The sequence below is a fragment of the Pelophylax lessonae genome (assembly GCF_965119305.1).
Source record: "Pelophylax lessonae genome assembly, chromosome: 3".
Classification (NCBI taxonomy): domain Eukaryota; kingdom Metazoa; phylum Chordata; class Amphibia; order Anura; family Ranidae; genus Pelophylax; species Pelophylax lessonae.
Window position 1 is genome coordinate 51,544,285 of NC_138770.1, and position 27,277 is coordinate 51,571,561.

The following is a 27,277-nucleotide window of genomic DNA, read 5'->3' on the forward strand; positions in this document are numbered from 1 at the left end:
CAGTGCCCTGGGCAGTCACTACTCCTGTCAGCTTGTAGCAGCAGGAATTCTCCTCGTGGTGCCCCTCCACCTCACATGATACCAGTGCCCTGGGCAGTCACTACTCCTGTCAGCTTGTAGCAGCAGGAATTCTCCTCGTGGTGCCCCTCCACCTCATATGATACCAGCGCCCTGGGCAGTCACTACTCCTGTCAGCTTGTAGCAGCAGGAATTCTCCTCGTGGTGCCCCTCCACCTCATATGATACCAGCGCCCTGGGCAGTCACTACTCCTGTCAGCTTGTAGCAGAAGGAATTCTCCTCGTGGTGTCCCTCCACCTCACATGATACCAGCGCCCTGGGCAGTCACTACTCCTGTCAGCTTGTAGCAGCAGGAATTCTCCTCGTGGTGCCCCTCCACCTCATATGATACCAGCACCCTGGGCAGTCACTACTCCTGTCAGCTTGTAGCAGCAGGAATTCTCCTCGTGGTGTCCCTCCACCTCACATGATACCAGCGCCCTGGGCAGTCACTACTCCTGTCAGCTTGTAGCAGCAGGAATTCTCCTCGTGGTGTCCCTCCACCTCACATGATACCAGCGCCCTGGGCAGTCACTACTCCTGTCAGCTTGTAGCAGCAGGAATTCTCCTCGTGGTGTCCCTCCACCTCATATGATACCAGCGCCCTGGGCAGTCACTACACCTGTCAGCTTGTAGCAGCAGGAATTCTCCTCGTGGTGTCCCTCCACCTCACATGATACCAGTGCCCTGGGCAGTCACCACTCCCGCCCTCCCCTTTCTTGTCCCAGGCCCTGACTGGTATACAACAGATTTCCTTCAACATGGGTTCCATTCATAAGTACAAGATATTATTTAGTACAGGACTGACTGATGAAAAAGGAATCACACATGGGGGCTGTTTTCCATAGCAAATAAATTTATTGTTTGCACAAGTAACGTGAATATTCAACAGTAAAGCTTAAAGGAAAGACAAGATTATCAATGCTGCTGTATACATTTATTGTCCTGAGAAAAGGCATATTTGGTGGGAAGCTCAAACAGATGATGGCCGTGAGCCACCTGATCCGTTGAAAAACTAGAAGCCCCAGCATGCACTGCTCACCAACATTGTAGTAGGCATGCTGGGAGCAGGCACCTAACCCTACAATACGTTATCAAGTATTACTTGAGACCAATTGGGCAGGAGACGCCAGTACCGCCCAGTCCACAGTACCCATTGGGTACCTTGCTCAGATACTGCTGGTGATAATCCTCTGCATAGTAGAAGGAGGTCTCCTCTCGGATTTCAGTGGTAATATTTCCAAATCCCTTCGCAGTCAATTCCTGTAAGAAAAAATACAATTAAAATAAGAATGGCAGTCTGATTAATTAGCAAGATATTGTATAAAAAATTAGAAAATTCTGAAATTACAAAATAGAATCAAATCTTTTCCCTTATTACTTTGTTAAAGAAGTGCGGCTATCACACAGTTCAGGACATGACATCATATAAAGCTATTGTGCCAGTAACTGCCCCCTCCAGTGCTTCATGCTGATTGGCAGCTCACCTTACATAGTAGGGGAAATAATTTTTTAACCCCCTCAGATTTTGTAAGTTTGCCCACTTAAAAAGAAATGAAGGGTCTATCATTTTTTTTTTATCACAGGTGTATTTTAACCACTTTACCACCTGAGGATTTTCCTGCTTAACGTCCAGGCCACTTTTTGCAACTTGGCACTGCGCAACTTTAACTGACAATTGCGACACCGTACCCAAACGAAATTTACATCCTTTTTTTCCCACAAACAGAGCTTTCTTGGTGCTTTCTTGGAGCTTTGGTGGTATTTGATCACCTCTGCGCTTTTCATTTTTTGCAATATTAATAAAAAAAAGCGACAATTTTGCGAAAAAAAATGGATTTTTGTAAAATCTTACCGTAAAATCCTTTTCTCTTAGCTCATTGACAGACGTAGTCCTCGGTGATACACCACCTTCGGGTTATGTTGCCTCCACAGGAGTAGGACTAGACAGGAAATTAAAAAGCTCTGGCCACACCCCAGGGGCAGTCCCAGAGGGTATATCCTCTCTCTCTCTGCCTCAGCAAATCAGTTATGTGAAAAAGCAGTCTTTAGAGATTTTAACCCAACTCAAAAAAACAGAGGGGCGGGGACTACGTCTGTCAATGAGCTAAGAGAAAAGGATTTTACGGTAAGATTTTACAAAAATCCATTTTTCTCTAGCGCTCATTGACAGACGTAGTCCTCGGTGATACACCACCTTCGGGACGTCCCAGAGCAGTATCACAACTGAGGGGTGGGAAAATGGAAATCAAATCCCAATCTAGAAGGCCCAACCGGTGCCAACTAGAAGTTTACAATGCTCATCCTTAATGATGAGACTCAACAAAAAAAGAGAAAACAATTTTTTTTTTATTTTTTTTTCAAACAGAAAAAAACCCTCGAGGTAGACCACCGGTCTCCTGAAATTGCGGCCTGCAAAACCTTGCGGCCAAATGAGGCATCCGCCGATGCCGTCACATCAATTTTATAGAATTTTGTAAAGGTATGTACCGACGACCAGGTGGCCGCCTTACATACCTGGACCACTGACGCCTGATGGCGAAAGGCCCAGGAAGTACTGAGCGCTCGAGTGGAGTGCGCCCTAACAGGGAACGGAGGACTCTGACCCTTAATAGAATAAGCCTGTACCACCGTTTGTCTAATCCATTTGGCAATGGTCGCGGCAGATGCAGGCAAACCCTTTCTGGGGCCATCCGTGATCACAAAAAGTGAATCCGTCTTACGGAATGATTCCGTAGCTTTCAGGTATACCCTGATTGCCCGAACCACATCTAAGGAATGCAACGCATGTTCCCGATGATGCTTGGGCTGAGGACACAAGGAAGGTAGTACAATATCTTCATTCAGATGAAAATCTGAAACCACCTTGGGAAGAAAAGATGGCTTAGGATGAAGTACTACCTTATCCCTATGAATCACTAGGTATGGGGACTGGCATGATAATGCAGCCAGTTCTGACACCCTGCGAGCAGAAGTAATAGCCACCAAGAAGGCCACTTTCTGGGATAAAGTAAGCAAGGGAATCTCCCTGATGTTTTCAAAAGGAGGTTTCTGTAGAACCGACAAAACCAAATTAAGATCCCAAGGCGGTAAGGGCGCGCGGACTGGAGGAGCCAGGTGCCGCACCCCCTGGATGAAATTCCGCACCAAGGATTTGGTAGCTAAAGGCTTCTGAAAGAAGATTGCTAATGCTGAAACTTGACCCTTGATGGTGCTCAAGGCTAGCTTCTGCTCAACCCCTTGTTGCAAAAAGGCCAATATTCGAGACACCGAATAGGTACGTGGAGGAACATGTCCAAGTCGGCCAGGCCGGCTTGAGGAGGCCAGCCTAGAATTTCTAGGACCACTGGCGCTGATTGGATCTGAACCAGGCGTCCCTAGAGGTATCTGGCCCCGACCATCCGAGAAAGTCCGGTCGTTTTCTGTTCCCACACATTTATCAGATACCTGATAGTTATCAGGAAAGGTGATCTTTTCTGGTTGAACCTCAGGGACCGAAGTCACCCGACTAGAGGCTACTTGGCTTACCTGGTCAACCAGATCCGATTCCTGTGAGGTATCGGGACTAATCTTAGGAAAAGGTAAAGGAAAAGATCTATTCAGGGAACGGTAATTACCGCTTCCTGTAGTACTTAAATGTTGGAAGGGAAGAATCGCACCGGTAGTAGTGGTTGATGCTCGATCTAATGTCCTGAATACCGGTGAAAACGTCCCCCCACCCTGAAACCGGGTGGGGGCGCACCTTCAGGCTGTGTACTCCTTTGCTTCGGGTTTGGCTGGGTTGGTCCTTTGCTTGTCCGACCAGCCCTTCTTGAACCCTCCTGGAGGAGTCTTGCCTTTCCCGCTAGTACCAGCCGGGCGCCCTTTATGGGCGGTAAAGAAAGGTCCTCGCTTGTTGCGAGGTCCCTTAGCTTTAGCAGCCTGTGGCAAAAAAGTGCTCTTGCCCCCAGTGGCATCCTTAATGATTTCATCTAGGTTGGCCCCAAATAGACGATTCCCCTGAAAGGGGAGATTTGTCAAGGTCTTCTTGGAACCTAGGTCAGCTGACCAGCATTTTAACCACAGCACACGTCTGAGGATCACCGCTGTCTTAGATGCATGCCCTAATAAGGGAGTAGTGTCCAAGGCTGCGTCACAGATAAACTGTAGCCCTTGTATAATCTGTTCCATCAAATCAGATGTCTCCTGGGGAATATCTTTTCCCCTAAGATCTTGGCGTACTATTTTCGCCCATTCCGTAAGTGTCTGGGAAACTAGACCAATAACAATTACTGGTCTAAAAGCTGACCCTATCAGAGAGAAGATGGTGCGGGACTCTGCTTCCATCTTTCGATCCACCGGATCCTTAAAGGACGAAGTGTCCTCCACTGGAATAACCGTGGCTTTATTCAGCCTGGAAATAGGCGGATCCACGACTGGTGGTACCGTCCATTTCTTAATGATGGATTCCTCAAACGGATAGCGTCTAGCAATACGCTTGGAAATAGTAAAGGTACGTTTAGAATGCTCCCATTCTCCTTTAATCTGATTACCGAAACATTTAGGTACAGGAAAAGCCTTCATCGTCTTGATGGGCTTATTAGTACCAAAAGGAATCTCTGTTTCAGTTGCCTCTGCCGGTAAAGCCTCAAGTTTTAAGGTTTCCTGCACTGCCACAACTAGTGCGTCCACCAATGCTTCTTCCTGAATAATAGCAAGAGAAGAAGCGTCCTCCTCACTGTCTGAGGGGGCTTTACCTGGGATAACAGCCCTTGCAGAGGAACCTGCAACTGCCGTGACCACCTCTGAATCTGAGTCAGAGGTGTCAGATGGTATAGGGGTAGGCGGGGGTCGCTTCCTTGACCCCCGTCCCTGACAGGCTGCCTCCACCCGAGCCACCATAGACTCAAATTGCTGTAAATGACTCTATACTCTGTGCACCGGCGGGTCCCGTGGCCCCCTCGAGGGAAACAGGTGGGGGAATATGTGTGGCAGGGTCCATGATAACTCCAGTTACTTCCTGGATAATATAATTCAAAAATAAAACTTTTTTTTTTTTTTTTTTTTTTGACCCCCAGCGCCACAAAAGCCCCTTAGTGTTACCTGCTAGGGATCCCTATCGATCGAGAGAGAGAGAGAGATAGACCCCCAGGCTCACCACTTGATGCTCAGAGTTTAACTGCAACAGGTTACAGCGCTGTCTTAACAAACAGGAAGTCTTTTGGCTGGCTGCCCAGGAAGAAAGGAGGCGGCTCCGCCCCTCTGTACGCCTTCCGGCGCCTCCCCCAAGCTCCACGAGGTGTTTGGATCACCTCAAACATGGCCGCCCCCATGCTGGAGACACGAGGCTACGCCAAAATGGCGGCTCGTGAGATCCAGCAAAAAAAATGGCGGCGGCCCGTACTGAATAGCGGTGTGCTGCAGGGCACACAACACTCTCACTGCATGGGGATATGGCGTGGTTGGCGGTACCGGCCCTGGCGGACCGCATGGCCGTTCGGGAGGCCTGCTGATAGCTGGAGATCTGATTAGGAAGGCAGTCTACATGTCCGTGGCTTCTGACTGGTAGGTAGCTTATTCTTAACCCATAAGATTCCCAGAATGCCACAGATTACATCTTTAAAACATGTATACAATTAGATTGTTAGCTCCCAAACTAAGCCTCCTGGCTTTTTGCACATAAAATCACACTCAAAGTAGGAGGATCTGTGTCATGTTGTAGGATAGAAAGGGACTCTATCTTACCATACAGAGAGGGGCCCGCGTTCACCACAAAACCCGTCAGGGGAAAAGGGGGAACATACTACTCACCATACTGGAACCAGGCGGGCACCAACTCCTGACAGTACCCCTCTCCACCGGGGCGGGAGGGCTGTCGACCGATACGGACGCCGTGACTCATGGTCTTAGGCGTTTCAGCGAGACGTTTAACTCGCGTGGACAGTCCTTTAATGGGACTTTGTCGCGGCCGACCCAGCGCGGAGCTATGGCCTGCACGCGCTCGTAGGCTGAACTGGGGTGACCACCGGATCTCAACATCCAGCCCGTCGCACAGTTCAGCTTTCTTGCTTGAAGATCTCACAGGAACACTGGAGAAAAAAGCTGTCTAAAAAAATCCTTTAAGAAAAAATTCTTGCCAGGACCTAAGATCCCAGCAAGGTGTCTAGGTCCTTACTCCTAACTAGACAGAAAATAACTGATTTGCTGAGGCAGAGAGAGAGAGGATATACCCTCTGGGACTGCCCCTGGGGTGTGGCCAGAGCTTTTTAATTTCCTGTCTAGTCCTGCTCCTGTGGAGGCAACATAACCCGAAGGTGGTGTATCACCGAGGACTACGTCTGTCAATGAGCGCTAGAGAAATTTACATTTTCTACTTTGACAGTTAAAAAATATCCAATATATTCAATTTTTGTCATATATTTAGGCCAAAATGTATTTAGCTACATGTCTTTGACAAAAAAGTTCTCAATGAGCGTATTTTTAACCGCTTTAAGACTGGAAGATTTTACCCCATTCCTGACCAGGCTATATTTTGCGATTCGGCACTGCGTTACTTTAACAGACAATTGCGCGGTCGTGCGACGCTGTACCCAAATTAAATTTATGTCCTTTTTTTCCCCACAAATAGAGCTCTCTTTTGGTGGTGATGGATCACTTGTGCGATTTTTAATTTTTGAAAGAAAAGAGCAACAATTTTGAAAAAAAAAACACTATTTTTTACATTCTGATATATAACATTCCCAAAAAAAAATTAAAAATCAAAATTTTTTAACATTTTAGGCCAATTTGTTTTCTGCTACATATTTTTGGTAAAAAAAAATCGCAATAAGCGTATTTTTATTGGTTTGCGCAAAAGTTATTGTGTCTATTAACTACGGGAAACATTTATGTCATTTTTATTGTTTTTTTTTTTTAAACTAGTAATTGTGGCGATCTGCGATTTTTATTTTTTTTTTGCGGGACTGCGACATTGCGGCAGACAGATCGGACCCCTGACTGACATTTTTGACACTTTTGGGAGTACCAGTGACATTACTGGCTATAAATATGCACTGTTAGGCTCGGTTCACACTGATGCGATGCGGGAAGGCTGCGAACTCGCAGTCTGTTCCCGCATCGCACACGCACCCCCGGCAGTTCACACTGCCATATGCGATACGCTGGGGGTGTCAATGTAATCTTAATGACACCCCCAGTTTGATCGCATATCGCAGTGCGATCGTGCAGTTCGCACAGGATCGGATCGCACAAGTGTGAACCGCTGTGCGATCCGATCCTGATGCGGCTGCAAAAATGCCTCCTGTGCGTGTTTGCTGCGGGCCTGTGCGTGTTTGCTGTATGGCTAAACTCGCACCGCACAGCCGATCGCATGTAATGTCGGAGCAGTGCACTCCGACATTACATGCGAACCCCGCACACGCACAAGTGTGAACCGGGGCTCACTGTCAAAATGACACTGGCAGGGAAGGGGTTAACTTTATTGGTTATCAAGGGGTTAAGTGTGTACCTAGGGGCGTGATTCTAACTGTTAGGGGGCGTGGCTTGTTAGATCATCACAGAGACATACGATCCTACATAGCAGGATCGCATAGCCTCTGGGATGATCTAAGGGAGAATGACAGACGGCTGTGTTTACATCAGCCGTCTGTCTTTCTCCCTCTCCTGAGGGAGATCGCGAGTGGCCGGTGGACATCGGAGCCGCCGGTCACACGCGCAGGGATGGCAGGGAACGAGCGGGGGCAGGAGCGCTTCGCCAGCGGCGCACGCTCGCCCCCTACAGGCTTGTGGGCGAGTGACGTACCCATACGTCACTTTGCCCAGGAGAGGCTGACTGCTGCAGTATATAGTCGTGCGGCAGTCGGCAAGTGGTTAAATGATAGAGACAGAACATCAACCAAAAATCCAGAAAAAACACACAATACAAATGTTATAAATTGATTAGTCCTGTCAATGTAAGAAGGTGCTCCTAATGACAACTCGTTATGTGTATAAAAGTCTCCTGTCCACAGAATCTTTCTTCCATTCAAACCTCACCATCATGGGAAGACCAAAGAGCTGTCAAAGGACGTCAGGGACAAGATTGTAGACCTGCACAAGGCTGGAATGGGCTACAAAACCATCAGCAAGAAGCTTGGTGAGGAGGAGACAACTGTTTAAGCGATTACCCCACAGTACAAATCTCAACCAGCAGCCTCCAGTACAGATCTTCATCCACCGACCTAAATCCCACCTTTGCAGCCCACCACCTACGTACAGCCCCCACTCCCAGTCTAACCCTTCAGTACAGACCAACCCTAGACCAGATGCTTTCAGTACAGATCCCCCTCCCCGCTTCACCCACAACTCACCACACATGTGAGGTATCGCCATGAACGTCAGAGCGAAAACAATAATTCTAGCACCAGACCTCCTGTGCCACTATAAACTGGTAACCTGTTAAGTCGTTTAACCACTTAAGCCCCGGAAGATTTTACCCACTTCCTGACCAGGGGGTATTTTGCGATTCGGCACTGCGTGACTTTAACGGACAATTGCGCGGTCGTGTGACGCTGTACCTAAACGAATTTGACATCCTTTTTTTCCCCACAAACAGATCTTTCTTTTGGTGGTATTTGATCACCTGTGCCATTTTTTGATCATGTGCTATAAACAAAAAGAGAGCGTCAATTTTGCAAAAATAACAATATTTTTCAAATTTTTTTATATAAAATTCCCCCCAAAAAATGTAAAAATAAATTTTTTTAACATTTTCGGCCAATTTGTTTTCTGCTACATATGTTTGGTAAAAAAAAAATCGCAAAAAGCGTATTTTGATTGATTTGCGCAAAAGTTATCGTGTTTACTAACTAAGGGAAAGATTTTTGTCATTTTTGGTGTTTTTTTTTTAACGCGTAATGGCGGCCATCTGCAATTTTTTTTTTTGCGGGACTGCGACATTGCGGCGGACAGATCGGACCCTTGACTGACATTTTTGACACTTTTGGGGTTACCAGTGACATTTCTACAGTAATCAGTGCTATACATATGCACTGTTACTGTAAAAGTACACTGGCAGTGAAGGGGTTAACTTTTTTGAGAGGGAGGGGTTAAGTGTGTCCCTAGGGGCGTGATTCTAACTGTGAGCTGTAGGAACACTGATCAACGGTCCTACATAGTAGAACCGTATGATCACTGTTTCTACACAGGGGAGAATGACAGGCGGCTTGTTTACATCAGCCGCCTGCCTTTCTCCCTCTGCAGCGACGATCGCCGAGTGACCGGCGGACATCGGGTCCGCCGGTCAAACGCGCGGGGGGGGTCCGTGACCACGCCTCCGGGGGCGCGCGCTCGCTCCCTAGACCCTCACAGGCTAACGACATAGATCTACGTCACTCTGCCTGTGAGGGGCTGACCGCTGACGTAAATAGTCGTGCGGCAGTCGGCAAGTGGTTAAAGCGTCACCTATGGAGGACTTTAAGCACCGTAGTTTGCTGGCATTCCACGGGTAGACACAATTTTAAAGCGTGACATGTTAGGTATCTATCTACTCGAAATAACATCGTCTTTCAGATTATACAAAAAATTTGGCTAACTTTACTGTTTTGGTTATTTATTTATTTTTTTTAATAAAATTGCGTTTGAAAAGTCGCTGCACAAATACCGTGTGACATAAAAAATTGCAACAACCCCCATTTTATTCTATAGGGTCTCTGCTTAAAAAAATATATATGTTTGGGGGGTTCTAAGGCTGGCCATACACCATACGAAAACTCGGCTGAAATTCGGTCATTTGGACAGTTCTGTCTTTTTTCGGCCAGTTAATGGGCACAAATCGGTAATCGGTTGTGATGTTTTTGAGCCGAAAAAACGAAGGACAAATCTGTAAATTTTCTGCTGAACAAACCATGAATTGAAAGGTTAATGTGTTTCTCATCCAAACTGTTTGCGCTAGGTATATGTGACAAAAAAAAAATGGATTAATTTATGTCCATTGAACGATTTATCGGTCATTACATGATGACACCATCATTTGCTCTCATGGTCGAGTGTTCGTTTTTCGAAAAATTAGTTTGAACAATTTTTTTGTATAGTGTATGGCCAGCATAAGTCATTTTTTAGCAAAAAAATAAAAAGTAGATTTTTACATGTAGGAGTGAACTGTTAGAATAGGCTTGGGAAGGAGGTGGTTAACCCCTTAAGGACCGCCCGCCGCAGTTATGCTGCGGCAGGCTGGCCCTCCTGCGTAAACCGCCGTAGGTATACGTCAGTCACGCGCCTGCAGCTAGTGGGCGAGCACGCGCCGGCGGCACGCTCCCACCTCCACTCGGCAGCAGGGACTCCGATGCACGGGGCAGGTGGCTCCCATTGCCACCTGACACCTGCAATCGCTCCCTGCTGAGAGAGAAGGACGGCCAGCGGTTGTAAACACAGCCGACCATTCTTCTCTCTGGAATCCAGAGATTCTTCTAGCCAGCCAGAGCCAGCAAGAGATCCTTCTATATAGGATCACAAATCCCTGTGATCATTTCACAAGCCCCGCCCCCATACAGTTAGAAACACTCCCCTAGGTACACATTTAACCCTTTGATAGCCCCTGGGTTAACCCTTTCCTTGCCAATGGCATTATTACAGTAACAGTTCATACCTTTAGCACTGATTACTGTAGTAATGTCACTGGTCCCCCCCAACAGTGTAAAAAATGTCAGTTAGGGGCCCGATCTGTCCGCCGCAATGTCGCAATCCTGCAAAAAAATTGCAGATCGCCACCATTACTAGTAAAAAAAGAAACAATAAAAATGACATAAATCTTTCCCGTAGTTAGTAGATGCGATAACTTTTGCATAAACCAATGCTTATTGCGATTTTTTTTTTTTAACAAAAATATGTAGCAAACAACAAATTGGCCTAAAATTTTTAAAAAAATTTGGATTTTTAATTTTTTTTGGGGGGGGGGGGGGGATGTTATATAGCAGAAAGTGAAAATTATTATTTTTTTTTCAGAATTGTCACTCTATTTTTTTTTTATAGCGCAAAAAATAAAAATCGCAGAGGTGTGATAACCCTTTATACCCTAGTTTCAATTTCTTGAAGCCCCATGTCAATTTTTTGTATATAGTGGCACAGTTTGTTCCCACTGGGGGTGCTGGGGTTGTGCAGCTCTGCACTTCCGCACAAAACCACACTTGAAGCTTCTTTTGGTTTTGTAGAACTGCATTGATAATTTGCATATCTGTTACCTTTAGGTGTTCTATCTCACAACGTGTATTGTTGATTGTTGCTTACTGTAACTTTCTGTACGTTTCTTTTGAAAATTTTCAATAAAAATATATTTAAAAAAAAAAATCGCAGAGGTGATCAAATACCACCAAAAGAAAGCTCTATTTGTGGGGAAAAAAGAACAATAAAGTGAAGACAAATAAGTCACAGGGTCCTGATGAGATACACCCAAGATTATTAAAAGAGCTTAGTGGTGAGCTGGCAAAACCATTAACAGATCTATTTAACCAATCATTAGTAACAGGAGTCGTCCCGGAAGATTGGAAATTGGCAAATGTTGTGCCCATTCACAAGAAAGGTAGTAGGGAGGAATCGAGCAACTATAGACCAGTGAGTCTGACATCAATAGTAGGCAAATTAATGGAAACCCTATTAAAGGATAGGATTGTGGAACATCTTAAATCCCATGGATTGCAAGATGAAAAACAACATGGGTTTACTTCAGGGAGATCATGTCAAACAAATCTTATAGATTTTTTTGACTGGGTGACTAAAATAATAGACGGTGGAGGTGCAGTAGACATTGCATATCTAGATTTTAGTAAGGCTTTTGACACTGTCCCACATAGAAGACTTATCAATAAACTGCAGTCATTGAGCATGGACTCCCATATCGTTGAGTGGATTAGGCAGTGGCTGAGTGACAGACAACAGAGGGTTGTAGTCAATGGAGAACATTCAGAACAAGGTCATGTTACCAGTGGGGTACCTCAGGGATCTGTACTGGGACCAATTTTGTTTAATATCTTCATAAGTGATATTGCAAAAGGCCTCGATGGTAAGGTTTGTCTTTTTGCTGATGACACAAAGATATGTAACAGGGTTGATGTTCCTGGAGGGAAACGCCAAATGGAAAAGGATTTAGGAAAACTAGAAGAATGGTCAGAACTCTGGCAACTGAAATTTAATGTGGATAAGTGCAAGATAATGCACCTGGGGTGTAAAAACCCAAGGGCAGAATATAGAATATTTGACACAGTCCTGACCTCAGTATCTGAGGAAAGGGATTTAGGAGTAATTATTTCAGAAGACTTAAAGGTGGGAAGACAATGTAATAGAGCAGCACGAAATGCCAGCAGAATGCTTGGATGTATAGGGAGAGGTATAAGCAGTAGATAGAGAGAAGTGCTTATGCCGCTGTACAGAACACTGGTGAGACCTCACTTGGAGTATTGTGCGCAGTACTGGAGGCCATATCTCCAGAAGGATATAGATACTCTAGAGAGAGTTCAGAGAAGAGCTACTAAACTAGTACATGGATTGCAGGAAAAAACTTACCAGGAAAGGTTAAAGGACCTTAACATGTATAGCTTGGAAGAAAGAAGAGACAGAGGGGATATGATGGAAACTTTTAAATACATAAAGGGAATCAACTCGGTAAAGGAGGAGAGCATATTTAAAAGAAGAAAAACTACCACAAGAGGACACCGTTTTAAATTAGAGGGGCAAAGGTTTAAAAGTAATGTGAGGAAGTATTACTTTACTGAGAGAGTAGTGGATGCATGGAATAACCTTCCTGCAGAAGTGGTAGCTGCAAATACAGTGAAGGAGTTTAAGCATGCATGGGATAGGCATAAGGCTATCCTTCATATAAGATAGGGCCAGGGACTATTCATAGGATTCAGATATATTGGGCAGACTAGATGGGCCAAATGGTTCTTATCTGCCGACACATTCTATGTTTCTAACATCCACTTTATTTAGATACAGCGTCGCACGCCCGTTAAATTAACGCAGTGCCGATTCGCAAAAAAGGGCCTGGTCATTAAGGGGGCAAATCCTTCCAGTCCAGAAGTGGTTAAAGTAATGTAAACCCTAATGGAATGAGATTTGGTTTTTCAGCGTTCAGCTGAACCAAGCAGCGGATACACGGGAGCAGAATAGATTTTACAGGCAGATGACTATAACGGCTTGAAAACCTTTGTATCACGTCTGGAGTGTTCCTTTAAATCAGCTGAGCAGACGATTAATTTGCTGCGGGGCACACAATTTTCTCTTTAATGCGGAGCTCTGCATTGTTGGACGATCTGTGCAGCACTTGGATCTCGGGGCCCCTGTGGGCTGTTCGGGGGCCATGCCTGTAAAGTCTGACAGATTTTTAGACAGATGGCAGTGTACACATTTCTGCCCAGCACACCATTCAGCTACAACTGCCATACTGTGTGCAGCCTCAGATGACCCATTTTGCATACTCAGACATGATAATGTATAGACGGGTAATAGCGACGAGCGGCGGTTAACAGCTTCGGTGCCTTGAAAAAAAAATAAAAAAAGGCTCTGTGTGCGGGCGAAATCAGATGTATTGTGATGGAAGGATTTTAAAATGGAAATCGCAGCCTGCCGATTCCAAACTGAACTGATTAACAATGGGGTGCAGCCGGGATCAATGTCTTTGTTACCTGAGCATCCAGGAACGCCATCCTGGAAATTCATTTTCCCTCTCTCCAATGCTTGTATGACCCCCAACTATCCTAAAAAATGAGTGCTGAGCTGCTTGAAAGTTTAGTCCTCCTTAATCAAAAAAAGCAGCGAATGCAGCAACAACGATCTTATGATCAATGTGCATTTTCTACTCTTTGCACTAAAGCCTGCAGAGCATTGCACCCACAATCACCAATGCAATGCTCAGACTCTTGCAGTCTACAGAGAGGGGAAAAAAAAGTATTGGATACTGCTGATTTTGTACGTTTGCCCACTGACGAAAAAAATGATCAGTCTATAATTTTAATAGTAAGGGGGGGGGGGGGGGTTGGGACTTTAACCACTTTCATACCGGGCCATTTCTGGGGGGGTTGGGACTTTAACCACTTCCATACCGGGCCATTTCTGGGGGGGGTTGGGACTTTAACCACTTTCATACCGGGCCATTTCTGGGGGGGGGGGGGGAGGAGGTTGGGACTTTAACCACTTTCATACCGGGCCATTTCTGGGGGGGTTGGGACTTTAACCACTTTCATACCGGGCCATTTCTGGGGGGTTGGGACTTTAACCACTTTCATACGGGGCCATTTCTGGGGGGGTTGGGACTTTAACCACTTTCATACCGGGCCATTTCTGGGGGGGTTGGGACTTTAACCACTTTCATACCGGGTCATTTCTGGGGGGGGGGGTTGGGACTTTAACCACTTTCATACCCGGCCATTTCTGGGGGGGTTGGGACTTTAACCACTTTCATACCGGGCCATTTCTGGGGGGGTTGGGACTTTAACCACTTTCATACCGGGCCATTTCTGGGGGGGTTGGGACTTTAACCACTTTCCGCTCCTCCATGTAAAAATCATCATTTTATTAGGGGGTATTTTGTTGTTATGGGGCAGGGGGTAGTACGGCTGGACTAAAATTGCACTGACATCACAACCCCGCTGTCGGCGCAGTCTGTCGAGTGCCTCTGCTGCGGGGGAAGATGAGACTTGTAGTAGCTCTCATTCATCGTTGTTAGACCTTCATAATGTAGTTGTTTGGGCGCAGCTGTGCTACATTAAACACTTTAGGACCGGAGGATTTTCCTGCTTTACGTCCAGGCCAATTTTTGCAACTTGGCACTGTGCGACTTTAACTGACAATTGCGCGGTCGTGCAACGCTGTACCCAAACAACATTTACGTCCTTTTTTTCCCACAAACAGAGCTTTCTTTTGGTGGTATTTGATCACCTCTGCGCTTTTCATTTTTTGCGATATTAATAAAAATTGCAACAATTTTGAAAAAAATAACAATATTTTTCTACTTTGACAGTTAAAAAATATCCAATATATTCAATTTTCGTCATATATTTAGGCCAAAATGTATTTAGCTACATGTCTTTAACAAAAAAAATTCTCAATGAGCGTATTTTTAACCGCTTTAAGACCGGAAGATTTTACCCCATTCCTGACCAGGCCAGATTTTGCGATTCGGTACTGCGTTATTTTAACGGACAATTGCGCGGTCGTGCGATGCTGTACCCAAATTAAATTTATGTCCTTTTTCCCCACAAATAGAGCTTTCTTTTGGTGGTATTTGAACTGTGCGATTTTTACTTTTTGCGCTATAAGCAAAAAAAGAGCAACAATTTTGAAAAAATAACAATATTTTTCACATGAAATTCCCTCCAAAAAAATGGAAAAATCTAAATTTTTTAACATTTTAGGCCAATTTGTTTTCTGCTACATATTTTTGATAAAAAAAATCACAATAAGCGTATTTTGATTGGTTTGTGCAAAAGTTATCGCAGCTACTAACTACGGGAAATTTATGTCATTTTTATTGTTTTTTTTTAACTAGTAATGGCGGCGATCTGCGATTTTTTTTTTTTTTTGCAGGACTGCGACATTGCGGCGGACAGATCGGACCCCTAACTGCCATTTTTGACACTTTTGGGGGTACCAGTGACATTACTACAGTAATCAGTGCTATAAATATCCACTGTTACTGTAATAACGACACTGGCAGGGAAGGGGTTAACTTTATTGGTGATCAAGGGGTTAATGTATGCCTGGTGCTTACTGACGTGTGTGGGGGGAGGGGATTGTGTGACACAGGGACAGATCGCAGGTTCAGCTATGCTGAATCCTGTAATCTGTCCCTGCCTGTCACTTAGGAGATCCGCCCGCTTTGTTTACACAAGCAGGCGGATCTCCTCACTCGATCCCCGACGATTGGGGAAGAGCGGTGGTGATCACCACCTCTCCTCCCCTGGCCCGACTCCCGCTGTGTCTGAATACAGCGGGAGTGAGCCTCCGGCGGCGCGGGCTGCCCACAAGGGGAGGAGTCCAGCGATGTAGGTTTACGTTGCTGGACGATAACGAGCCACTTTGCCGCAGTACGCTCAATGTGAGCGGTCGGCAAGTGGTTATAAAAAACAAAAACAGGATTCCTCAGGAAGATGCACCCCATAATCTAGGTAAGGGGGAGGGGTTTTGGTCATGCAGTATGCACTAAGGAAGGAAAAGAAATCCCATAAAACCCTCATATGAACAGTAGAAGCAGTCTCAGCTATGACAAAGCCCTGTGAGCAGGACGAAATGCGTCGGAGGCCATGGTCTGGATGGAGTCTAAGCTGAGGCTGCTTCTACTATGTGTATGAGGGTTTTGTGTGATGTGCGGCTTTAGGGATTTCTTGTCCTTCCTTAGTGATTTCTACGGAGCGGAGGTGAGCCCTTTGCCTGCCTGCACTCCCAGCAGTTGATAGCAGAAAAGGACTTACTGAAGCCTGACCCTTGTTTGGGATCACATGGAGTATGCAACCATGTTTCATGTGGTGGCTGCATTACTTTTCTTTTTTTTTTTTTCTTTGGTGATTCTACCAGTACCACCTCCCATCCTCCAGTACAGTGAGAGAGCATGTCATTCTAGGACTAGGGATTAGCACAGGCTTGGTTCGAATGTAGGTCTGGAGCAAACCTGGAAGCAAACTGTCACTCCCGCCATTTCAATACCCAATCAGCCATGGTTAGGGTGTTCCCTGCAGCCCCACATAACAAATTAGGGGAGGGTTGCTTATGACATCATTGACCTAATATGGCCACATTGCCATACAGCATGGGTGCTCAACCTGTGGTCCTCCAAATTTTGCGAAACTACAAGTCCCATGGATCATTGCAAGACACTGACAATTACAAGCATGACTCCCAAACAAGAGGCATGATGAGACTTTTAGTTCTGTAACGGCTGGAGAGCCACGGGTTGAGCACCCTTGCCATACAGTATTTGATAATGCCATTGACTAAATTTGGCCATGTGACCATATTAGGTCAATAATGTTATGAGCAACCCCACACCTTTATTATGTGTGACTGCGGGGTGGGGAATGCCCCAGCTTTGGCTGATTGGGTGCTTTTTTGTCAGGAGTGATAGCTTGCTTCTGGGACCGTCTGAACCTAAGTTGGCACCAAACATGTGCGCATCCCTAGTCCCAGAGTGACCTTTGTCACATAGGGGTTGATTTACTAAAGCTGGAGAGTGCAAACTTTGGTGCAGCTGTGCATAGAAACCAATCAGCTTCCAGGTTTTTTTTTTTTTGTCAAAGTCTTAACTGAACAAGGTGAAGTTAGAAGCTGATTGGTTACCATGCACAGCTGCACCAGATTTTGCACTCTCCAGTTTTAGTAAATCAACCCCATAGTGACTTAACTGTGTCTATGGAGGAGAAGTGTTGTCACCCTAGGACAGGAAGTGTTAGGACTACAGGACGCCTTCTGCTTTCTTCAGCCCTATAATGGGGGAAAGTGTACTATAGTTAAAAATCTAAACTGTGCACTCTAAATGAGATATTAGAACAGTGTAGTCGATTGACAGCTCATTGTAGTACTATAAATACGAGACTATAGTATTCTTTGACTTGTCTTAATGACGGATCCATTGAGCACTCCAGCCTTTCATTAACTAGGGTTCCTTCAGAGTTTGTTAGGGTTTTCATGAGTAGTGGCTGATTGACTTCCAATCTAATGGTGCCTGCATAGTTCCAGAACCAACACCACTTGGTAAAGCCAGCAGAATGACACCAAAGATTATTTTAGCGGTCTGTAAGGGTTGCATTCTGAGCACCAATGTAAGGGCTGCATTCTTCCTACTGATCACCAATGTAAGAGAGGCATTCCTCCTACTGGCCACCAATGTAAGAGAGGCATTCCTCCTACACTGATCACCAATGTAAGAGAGGCATTCCTCCTACTGGCCACCAATGTAAGAGAGGCATTCCTCCTACTGGCCACCAATGTAAGAGAGGCATTCCTCCTACACTGATCACCAATGTAAGAGAGGCATTCCTCCTACTGATCACCAATGTAAGAGAGGCATTCCTCCTACTGTCCACCAATGTAAGAGAGGCATTCCTCCTACACTGATCACCAATGTAAGGGAGGCTTTCCTTCTACTGACCACCAATGTAAGAGAGGCATTCCTTCTACTGGCCACCAATGTAAGAGAGGCATTCCTCCTACTGATCACCAATGTAAGAGAGGCATTCCTCCTACACTGATCACCAATGTAAGAGTGGTATTCCTCCTACTGGTCACCAATGTAAGAGAGGCATTCCTCCTACTGGCCACCAATGTAAGAGAGGCATTCCTCCTACACTGATCACCAATGTAAGAGAGGCATTCCTTCTACTGATCACCAATGTAAGAGAGGCATTCCTCCTACACTGATCACCAATGTAAGAGTGGTATTCCTCCTACTGGTCACCAATGTAAGAGAGGCATTCCTCCTACTGGCCACCAATGTAAGAGAGGCATTCCTCCTACACTGATCACCAATGTAAGAGAGGCATTCCTTCTACTGATCACCAATGTAAGAGAGGCATTCCTCCTACACTGATCACCAATGTAAGGGAGGCTTTCCTTCTACTGACCACCAATGTAAGAGAGGCATTCCTCCTACTGACCACCAATGTAAGAGAGGCATTCTTCCTACTGATCACCAATGTAAGAGAGGCATTCCTCCTACTGATCACCAATGTAAGAGTGGCATTCCTCCTACTGACCACCAATGTAAGAGAGGCATTCCTCCTACTGACCACCAATGTAAGAGAGGCATTCCTTCTACTGGCCACCAATGTAAGAGAGGCATTCCTCCTACTGGCCACCAATGTAAGAGAGGCATTCCTCCTACTGGCCACCAATGTAAGAGAGGCATTCCTCCTACTGGCCACCAATGTAAGAGAGGCATTCCTCCTACTGGCCACCAATGTAAGAGAGGCATTCCTCCTACTGGCCACCAATGTAAGAGAGGCATTCCTCCTACTGACCACCAATGTAAGAGAGGCTTTCCTCCTAATGATCACAAATGTAAGAGAGGCATTCCTCCTACTGGCCACCAATGTAAGAGAGGCATTCTCCTACTGGCCACCAATGTAAGGGAGGCTTTCCTCCTAATGATCACCAATGTAAGGGAGGCATTCCTCCTACTGACCACCAATGTAAGGGAGACTTTCCTCCTACTGATCACCAATGTAAGGGAGGCTTTCCTCCTACTGACCACCAATGTAAGGGAGGCTTTCCTCCTACTGGCCACCAATGTAAGAGAGGCATTCCTCCTACTGGCCACCAATGTAAGAGAGGCATTCCTCCTACTGGCCACCAATGTAAGAGAGGCATTCCTCCTACTGGCCACCAATGTAAGGGAGGCTTTCCTCCTAATGATCACCAATGTAAGGGAGGCATTCCTCCTACTGACCACCAATGTAAGGGAGACTTTCCTCCTACTTATCACCAATGTAAGGGAGGCTTTCCTCCTACTGATCACCAATGTAAGAGAGGCATTCCTCCTACACTGATCACCAATGTAAGGGAGGCTTTCCTCCTACTGATCACCAATGTAAGAGAGGCATTCCTCCTACTGACCACCAATGTAAGAGAGGCATTTCTCCTACTGACCACCAATGTAAAAGAGGCATTCCTCCTACTGACCACCAATGTAAGAGAGGCATTCCTCCTACTGTCCACCAATGTAAGAGAGGCATTCCTCCTACTGACCACCAATGTAAGAGAAGGATTCCTCCTACTGATCACCAATGTAAGAGAGGCATTCCTCCTACTGACCACCAATGTAAGAGAGGCATTCCTCCTACTGACCACCAATGTAAGAGAGGGATTCCTCCTACTGATCACCAATGTAAGAGAGGCATTCCTCCTACTGACCACCAATGTAAGAGAGGCATTCCTCCTACTGGCTACCAATGTAAGAGAGGCATTCCTCCTACTGGCCACCAATGTAAGAGAGGCATTCCTCCTACTGACCACCAATGTAAGAGAGGCATTCCTCCTACTGACTACCAATGTAAGAGAGGCATTCCTCCTACTGACCACCAATGTAAGAGAGGCATTCCTCCTACTGCCCACCAATATAAGAGAGGCATTCCTCCTACTGCCCACCAATGTAAGAGAGGCATTCCTCCTACTGCCCACCAATATAAGAGAGGCATTCCTCCTACTGACCACCAATGTAAGAGAGGCATTCCTCCTACTGACCACCAATGTAAGAGGCATTTTTGCCATTGACCCCCAATGAACTGTTTTTGTAAGGGTTACCTTAAATATATAAATTATTTTAGGGGTTCCCTTGGTGTATAAATCTTGAGATAGGCTGGAGAACTCAATTTGGTGGCCAAAGGCAATGCATGTCTTTGAGAACGTGCTTTGTTCAGAAGACTGGATTGATATTGAAATTACTACTTCTATAACCATTTCTAAGCCAATTTTAGTTTATTATTTTCTTTTATATATGCTATTATTTACCAGCAGCATAAAACATAAGTGATGGTTGCGTTGTCAGGAAATTCGGATAATAACCCTGCTTATTCCACATTCGTGTGCACACACCGCTGTAAAAAGTCTATAGATTGCCTTTCACCTTACTTTCCCTTTCATACCGGAGAATGTTTTCTTTACAACATACATTTCCCAGCATGCCATCTGATGTGTTCCTGTGCCAGCTTCAGATCAACAGCGACTTGGCACGGGTCCTCGAGCCAGATGCCATGTGTACTGAATTCGGTTGGCACGATAATTTGGTCATTTCTTGAAGTTAAAAGCAACATAAAATAAGCAGGAAAAAAAAAGTAGCCAAAGTCAGCCAAGATGCTGCATTTTTTTAGGATGAAAAGAAACTGCTGGGTAAACAATATCCAATCAGATTCCCTCTTTTATGTCCAAACCTACACTGAAAAAATTACTAAAGCTGAATAATTGCTGAAACTTCTGCTTTCAGGCACTTTGAGACCAGCAGCAATTTTGAATGCGCAAATACCCATAAATGACGCTTCGGTTGTTCATGGTTGCTAAATCTGATGTTGGCTTATTGGACACTTTTTAGGGCTATAATCTGTCACCATCACATCTAAATGACCTTGTTGGGCATCCCATTCCAAAACAATGGCTACTATTATGGAGTTGACCTCGAGCTGTCCTTTGTAGCCATAATAGCCCTCTTTTTCCATTGCCGCCAATAGGAACATCAAGGAGCTTTACCACCAGCCTGAACTGACTACCGAGATTCTCAATTGCCTGCTACACGTGCTTACATTCTTCTAGAAAGTAGATTTTTCTTTTGCTTATACATTACATGGCCAAGAATATGTGGACCCCTGACCATCCTACCTACATGGGCTTGTTGGCAGAGATGTATAGTAACTAAGTAGAACTACTTCACTACTGTACTTTAACCACTTGCCGACCGCCGCACAACTATCTACGTCGGCGGTCAGCCCCTCACAGGCAAAGCGACGTAGGTCTACATCGCTAGCCTGTGAGGGTCTAGGGAGCGAGCGCGCGCCCCCGGAGGTGCGCTCCCGCGTGGTCACGGACCCCCCAGCGCGTGTGACCGGCGGACTCGATGTCTGCCGGTCACTCTGCGATCGGCGGGGGAGAGGGAGAAAGTCAGGCGGCTTGTGTAAACAAGCTGCCTGTCATTCTCCCCTGTGTATGAAGGATGATCATACGGTTCTACTATGTAGAACCGTTGATCACCGTTCATACATCTGAAGCCACAGCCAATCACAGTAGAAAGCACGCCCCTAGGGACACACATAGCCCCTCCCTTTCAAAAAAAAAGTTAACCCCTTCACTGCCAGTGTATTTTTACAGTAACAGTGCATATGTATAGCACTGATTACTGTAGAAATGTCACTGGTAACCCCAAAAGTGTAAAAAATGTCAGTCAAGGGTCCGATCTGTCCGCCGCAATGTCGCAGTACCGCAAAAAAATCGCGTTTACTCGTTAAAAAAAAAAACAACAAAAATGACAAAAATCTTTCCCTTTGTTAGTAAACGCGATAACTTTTGCGCCAACCAATCAAAATACGCTTTTTGCGATTTTTTTTTTTTTACCAAACATATGTAGCATAAAACAAATTGGCCGAAAATGTTAAAAAATTTAGATTTTTACATTTTTTTGGGGGGGAATTTCATATAAAAAAATGTGAAAAATATTGTGATTTTTGCAAAATTTACGCTCTTTTTTTGTTTATAGCGCATGATCATAAAATCGCACAGGTGATCAAATACCACCAAAAGAAAGCTCTGTTTGTGGGAAAAAAAGGACGCCAAATTCGTTTAGATACAGCGTCGTACGACCGCGCAATTGTCCGTTAAATTCACGCAGTGCCGAATCGCAAAATACCCCCTGGTCAGGAAGGGGGTAAAATCTTCCGGGGCTTAAGTGGTTAAGTACCGAAAGGTAAGGCGGTATCTGTACTTTCCTGGAGTAGAATTTTTTTCTCCTACTTCCACTTTTACTTCACTACATTTTTTCAGTGATTTCAATACTTCTACTCCGATATTTTTTTTTGTGTTGCATAGTTACTCGTTACAATTATAAAATTACCACTGCCAGAACAGTAGATGGCAGGTTTCATGAAGCTCAAAACATGTGTATTATCAGCGCATACGAAAATAAATGCTACTGTATGTATAAATAAAAGCTGCATTAGAAATAATAAAAAACAATATGATGTTCAAACTTTTGACTTCTTTCTTTAATAACTACATAACACAGTACTTGTACTTTTACTTTCAGTACTTGAGTAGCAAAATTTAAAAAAAAACTACTTGCAATACTCAAGTACAAAAAATGTTGAATACTTTAGTACTTCTACTCAAGTCACTTTTTGATCGAGCACTTCCACTTCTACTCAAGTCACTTTTTGATCGAGCACTTCCACTTCTACTCAAGTCACTTTTTGATCGAGCACTTCCACTTCTACTCAAGTATGGGTTTCGAGTACTTTATACAACTCTGCTTATTGGACATCTCATTCCAAAACCATAATTATGGAGTTGCCCTTTTTTGTGGCCATAACAGCCTTAACTCCTCAAGAAAGACTTTCCATAAGATTATGGAGGGTCTCTGTGGGAATTTGTGTCCATCTGTAAAGTAAGGTACTAATGCTGGATGATAAGATGTGGCTCACAGTCACAGTTGCAATTCATTCTTAAAGCGGAGTTCCACCCAAAAGTGGAACTTCCGCTTTAGGTAGTGCTAACCCCCTGACATGCCACATTTGGCATGTCATTTTTTGGGGGGGGGGGGAGCGGGTACCTAGTTTGGACAGGTACCCGCTCCCACTTCCGCTCGGAGCGCCGCGGCGCCCTGAGCGGAAGTTCTCCTCTCCCCCTCCCTCCCTGCAATCTTCTGGGACATGTCAGAGGTCCCAGAAGATTGCCGGCCAATCACGACGCGTAGCGCAACTCGCGCATGCGCAGTGCGTACCCGGCTGCGAAGCTGCAAACTGTCACAGCCGGGTGCCCACACCAGTGATGCCGGCGCCGGAGAGCAGAGAGGGAGAAGCGCGAGGCTTCGGGCGGCCGCATCGCTGGACCGTTGGACAGGTAAGTGTGTTAGGTTGGAACTCCGCTTTAAGGTGTTCAATAGGGCTGAGGTGAAGTACTGATCATAGATGAGAAGACCTGGACACCACTGGAATGTCAGTTTATCCTGAAGGTGTTCAGTAGGTGTTGAAGTCAAGTACCGATGTTGAATGAGAAGACCTGTGCACCATTGGAATTCCAATTCATCTCAAAGATGTTCAGTAAGGTTGAGGACAGGACTTAGTGGGAATTTGTGAGGCAAAGTACTAATGTCAGATAACAAGACCTGGCTCATAATCAGCACTCCAGTTCAACTCAAAGGTGTTCAGAAGGGTTGAGGTCAAGGCTCTGTACAGGCCACTAGAGTTTCTCCATACCAAACTGGTCAAACCATGTCTTAATGGAGCTGGCTTTGTAGGCAGGTGCACAGTCATGCTGGAACAGAAAGGGGTCTTCGCCAAACTGTTACCACAAGGTTGGAAGAGCACAATTGTTAAGTTGGCTTGGAACAGCCAACTTACTAATATTGTATTTAAACTTATTATTAAGTTGGCTTGCAAAAGCCAACTTTCTAATATTGTATTTAAACTTATTCTTCTTCTTCTTCTTCTTATTTTTTTTAGCGCAAAATTTTTGGACACTAACTCCTCCTAGACCGTTCAAGCCAGAGGCGTAACTAGAGCCTTCAGGGCCCCGATGCAAGAAACCATGAAGGGCCCCCCCAGATCCCTGGCCGTGGCCCTTCCCTTCAAGCCCAGGGCTCTTCCCACTAATCCTGGGGCTCTTTACTCTCGTTGCATGGCCTTTTATTACGGTCCCGCAGCAGGATCCTTTCACAAGTTCTGCAGTGGGCTCCCTTCCTGCAATCTTTGGGCCTCCCCACAGTGGTGCAATGCCAGGGCCCGGTCGCAAGTGTGACTTTTGCAATCCTGGAAGTTCACCCACTGGTTTGCTACTGGGCCCCCTGGAGCATGGGGCCCGGTAGCAATCGCAACCCCTGCAACCCCTGTAGTTACGCCCCTGGTTCAAGCTACATACTCCAAACTCGGCACAGACCTTCATACTGTTTTGACTCGGTGTGCTATATCTTTTCAGACTGGTTTGAGTTACGGTTTTCCTAAAAATTAAAATTAAATACCCAAAAAATGCCCATAGACTTTCATTGACAGGATGTTCAGATGACCCAAGCTCCAAATCCCATTAGACTCAATCAAGCTTTGATGCTAATCCATTTAAACTTATTCAAACTCATCTTATCTATCTATCTATCTATCTATCTATCTATCTATCTATCTATCTATCTATCTATCTATCTATCTATCTATCTATCTATCTATCTATCTATCTATCTATCTATCTATCTATCTATCTATCTATCTATCTATCTATCTATCTATCTATCTATCTATCTATCTATCTATCTATCTATCTATCTATCTATCTATCTATCTATCTATCTATCTATCTATCTATCTATCTATCTATCTTCAAACCTTTTCTATCTATCGATCGATCTTCAAACCTTTTCTTTCGATCGATCGATCTAAACTTTTCAAACTTTCTGGTCAGGCTTTCTCAAGCCAACTTAAAGTTTGTCTCGACAAACTTTTTTTTCTTGTTTAAATTGTCTTTGTATGCCGTACTATTAACCACACCCTTCACTTCAAACACTTAATCTCATTTCACACTTATAGGGGGTCTATTTATAAAGACTCCCTGTGTGAATGCCTTAGATTTCACACAGTTGTAGTGCACAATTCCAAAAAGCAATCACTTATTGGACAAGGTAAAGAGTGTGACATCAGCGTCCTGCCTCTCTACCTCATCCAATCAGAGAATGCTTTATATTAACCACTTGCCGTCTGCCTGCAGTAATATTACTGCGGCAGAGTGGCTCGTTATCGTCTGACGATGTAATACTACGTTGTCAGACACTCCCCTCTCTCGGCGGCGCTCGCGCGCCACCGGAGGCTCGCTCCCGCTGTTTTCAGTCACAGCGGGAGTCGGGCCAGGGGAGGAGCAGCGGCGATCGCCGCTGCTCTTCCCTGATCGTCGGGGATCTAGTGTGGAGATCCGCCCGCCTGTGTAAACTCCTAAGTGACAGGCAGGGTCAGATTGCAGGGTTCAGCATAGCTGAACCCTGGATCTGTCCTTGTGTCACTCAGTCACCTCCCCCCACACACGTCAGTAAGCACCAGGCATACATTAACCCCTCCCTCTCCAATAAAATTAACCCCTTCCCTGCCAGTGTCATTTTTACAGTAACAGTGCATATGTATAGCACTGATTACTGCAGTAATGTCACTGGTACCCCCAAAAGTGTCAAAAATGTCAGTCAAGGGTCCGATCTGTCCGCCGCAATGTCGCAGTCCCGCAAAAAAAAAAAAAGCAGATCGCCGCCATTACGCGTTAAAAAAAAAAAAACACCAAAAATGACAGAAATCTTTCCCTTTGTTAGTAAACGCAATAACTTTTGCGCAAACCAATCAAAATACGCTTATTGTGAATTTTTTTTTACCAAACATAGGTAGCAGAAAACAAATTGGCCAAAAATTAAAAAAAAATTTTTATTTTTACATTTTTTTGGGGGGAATTTCATATAAAAAAATGTGAAAAATATTGTTGTTTTTTCAAAATTTACGCTCTTTTTTTGTTTATAGCGCAAAAAGTAAAAATCGCACAGGTGCTCAAATACCACCAAAAGAAAGCTCTGTTTGTGGGAAAAAAAGGACATCAATTTAGTTTGGGTACGGCGTCGCACGACCGCGCAATTGTCAGTTAAAGTCGCACAGCGCCGAATCGCAAAAAGTGGCCTGGACGTAAGACAGCAAAATCCTCCGGTGGTAAATTGATAAGAGGCAAAGTGATTTCTGAATGGCAACTGTGCTGAATGGGTATCCTCCTGTGTTCACAATGCAGCAGAGCAGTTGCTCGGAATTAGACCCGCAAGCCTGTAGAGATGACTAAATTAGCGGAGTACAAATTCTAGAGGGATCCCACAGGTATAAGTATATGCATAGTTACATTGGTCCAAGCCAGTGCTTTAAGTGACCCAAAAGAGGTGCCGGTACTCTATTATAGCCTTTAAATTCCCCCCCCACCCCACATCAGGGTCCCCACAGAGCACCCCCCTGGCCTGGGCTGGGACTCCGGAGCAGGGGGACTCACTGGTGGTGACTGGTCTGGCTCTGGAGTGGGAAATATTCTTAGGGGTGACAATTGAGGGCGCAGATGTCCAAAATGAGCGTACTGGTACGCCAAGGCGCAGGGAGAGGTGGCGGTATGCTCAAGAATCATATTTGGAAGTGGCGGTACTGAGTACCAGTGCATACCGGCCAACTTAAAGCACTGGTCCAAGCTGAACCAATGTAATTCTGTATAAATATCTATACCTGGAATAGAAACAGAAGGTGTGGGACTTATGCAGTTATGGCAAGGCTAATCAAGATGGCCACAGATCCTGAAACCAGAAAAAGCAGATGAAATGTCGGCGTCACAAAGGGAGCTTACAGAGATCACACGCAAAAGCAAAGTTGAGTATAATTCAGGAAAAGATGGTGTCATAGCGCCTTTAACTGCAAATGTCCCACCAAGCATCTTGTCCATGTGGAGTTTATATGTTCTCCATATGTTTTCATCTTTGGTGTCAGTGAACCCCAAGAAAAAAAAAGTCTTTCAAATCATTGGTTTCAGTGGGATAGT

At 45.1% G+C, this 27,277-nt stretch overlaps 1 protein-coding gene across 2 annotated transcripts in view; it reads right to left on the reverse strand.

The window, feature by feature from the left end:
- Positions 1-894: 894 nt before the first annotated feature.
- MSRA (methionine sulfoxide reductase A) overlaps positions 895-27,277 on the reverse strand; it is a 581,463-nt gene continuing 555,080 nt past the window's right edge. For both annotated transcript variants that reach the window (XM_082249518.1, XM_082249519.1), the window contains one exon: positions 895-1,321. In XM_082249518.1, coding sequence (XP_082105644.1) covers positions 1,160-1,321 — 162 coding nt within the window. In that variant the 3' untranslated portion in view covers positions 895-1,159. The remainder of the gene's footprint in view (positions 1,322-27,277) is intronic.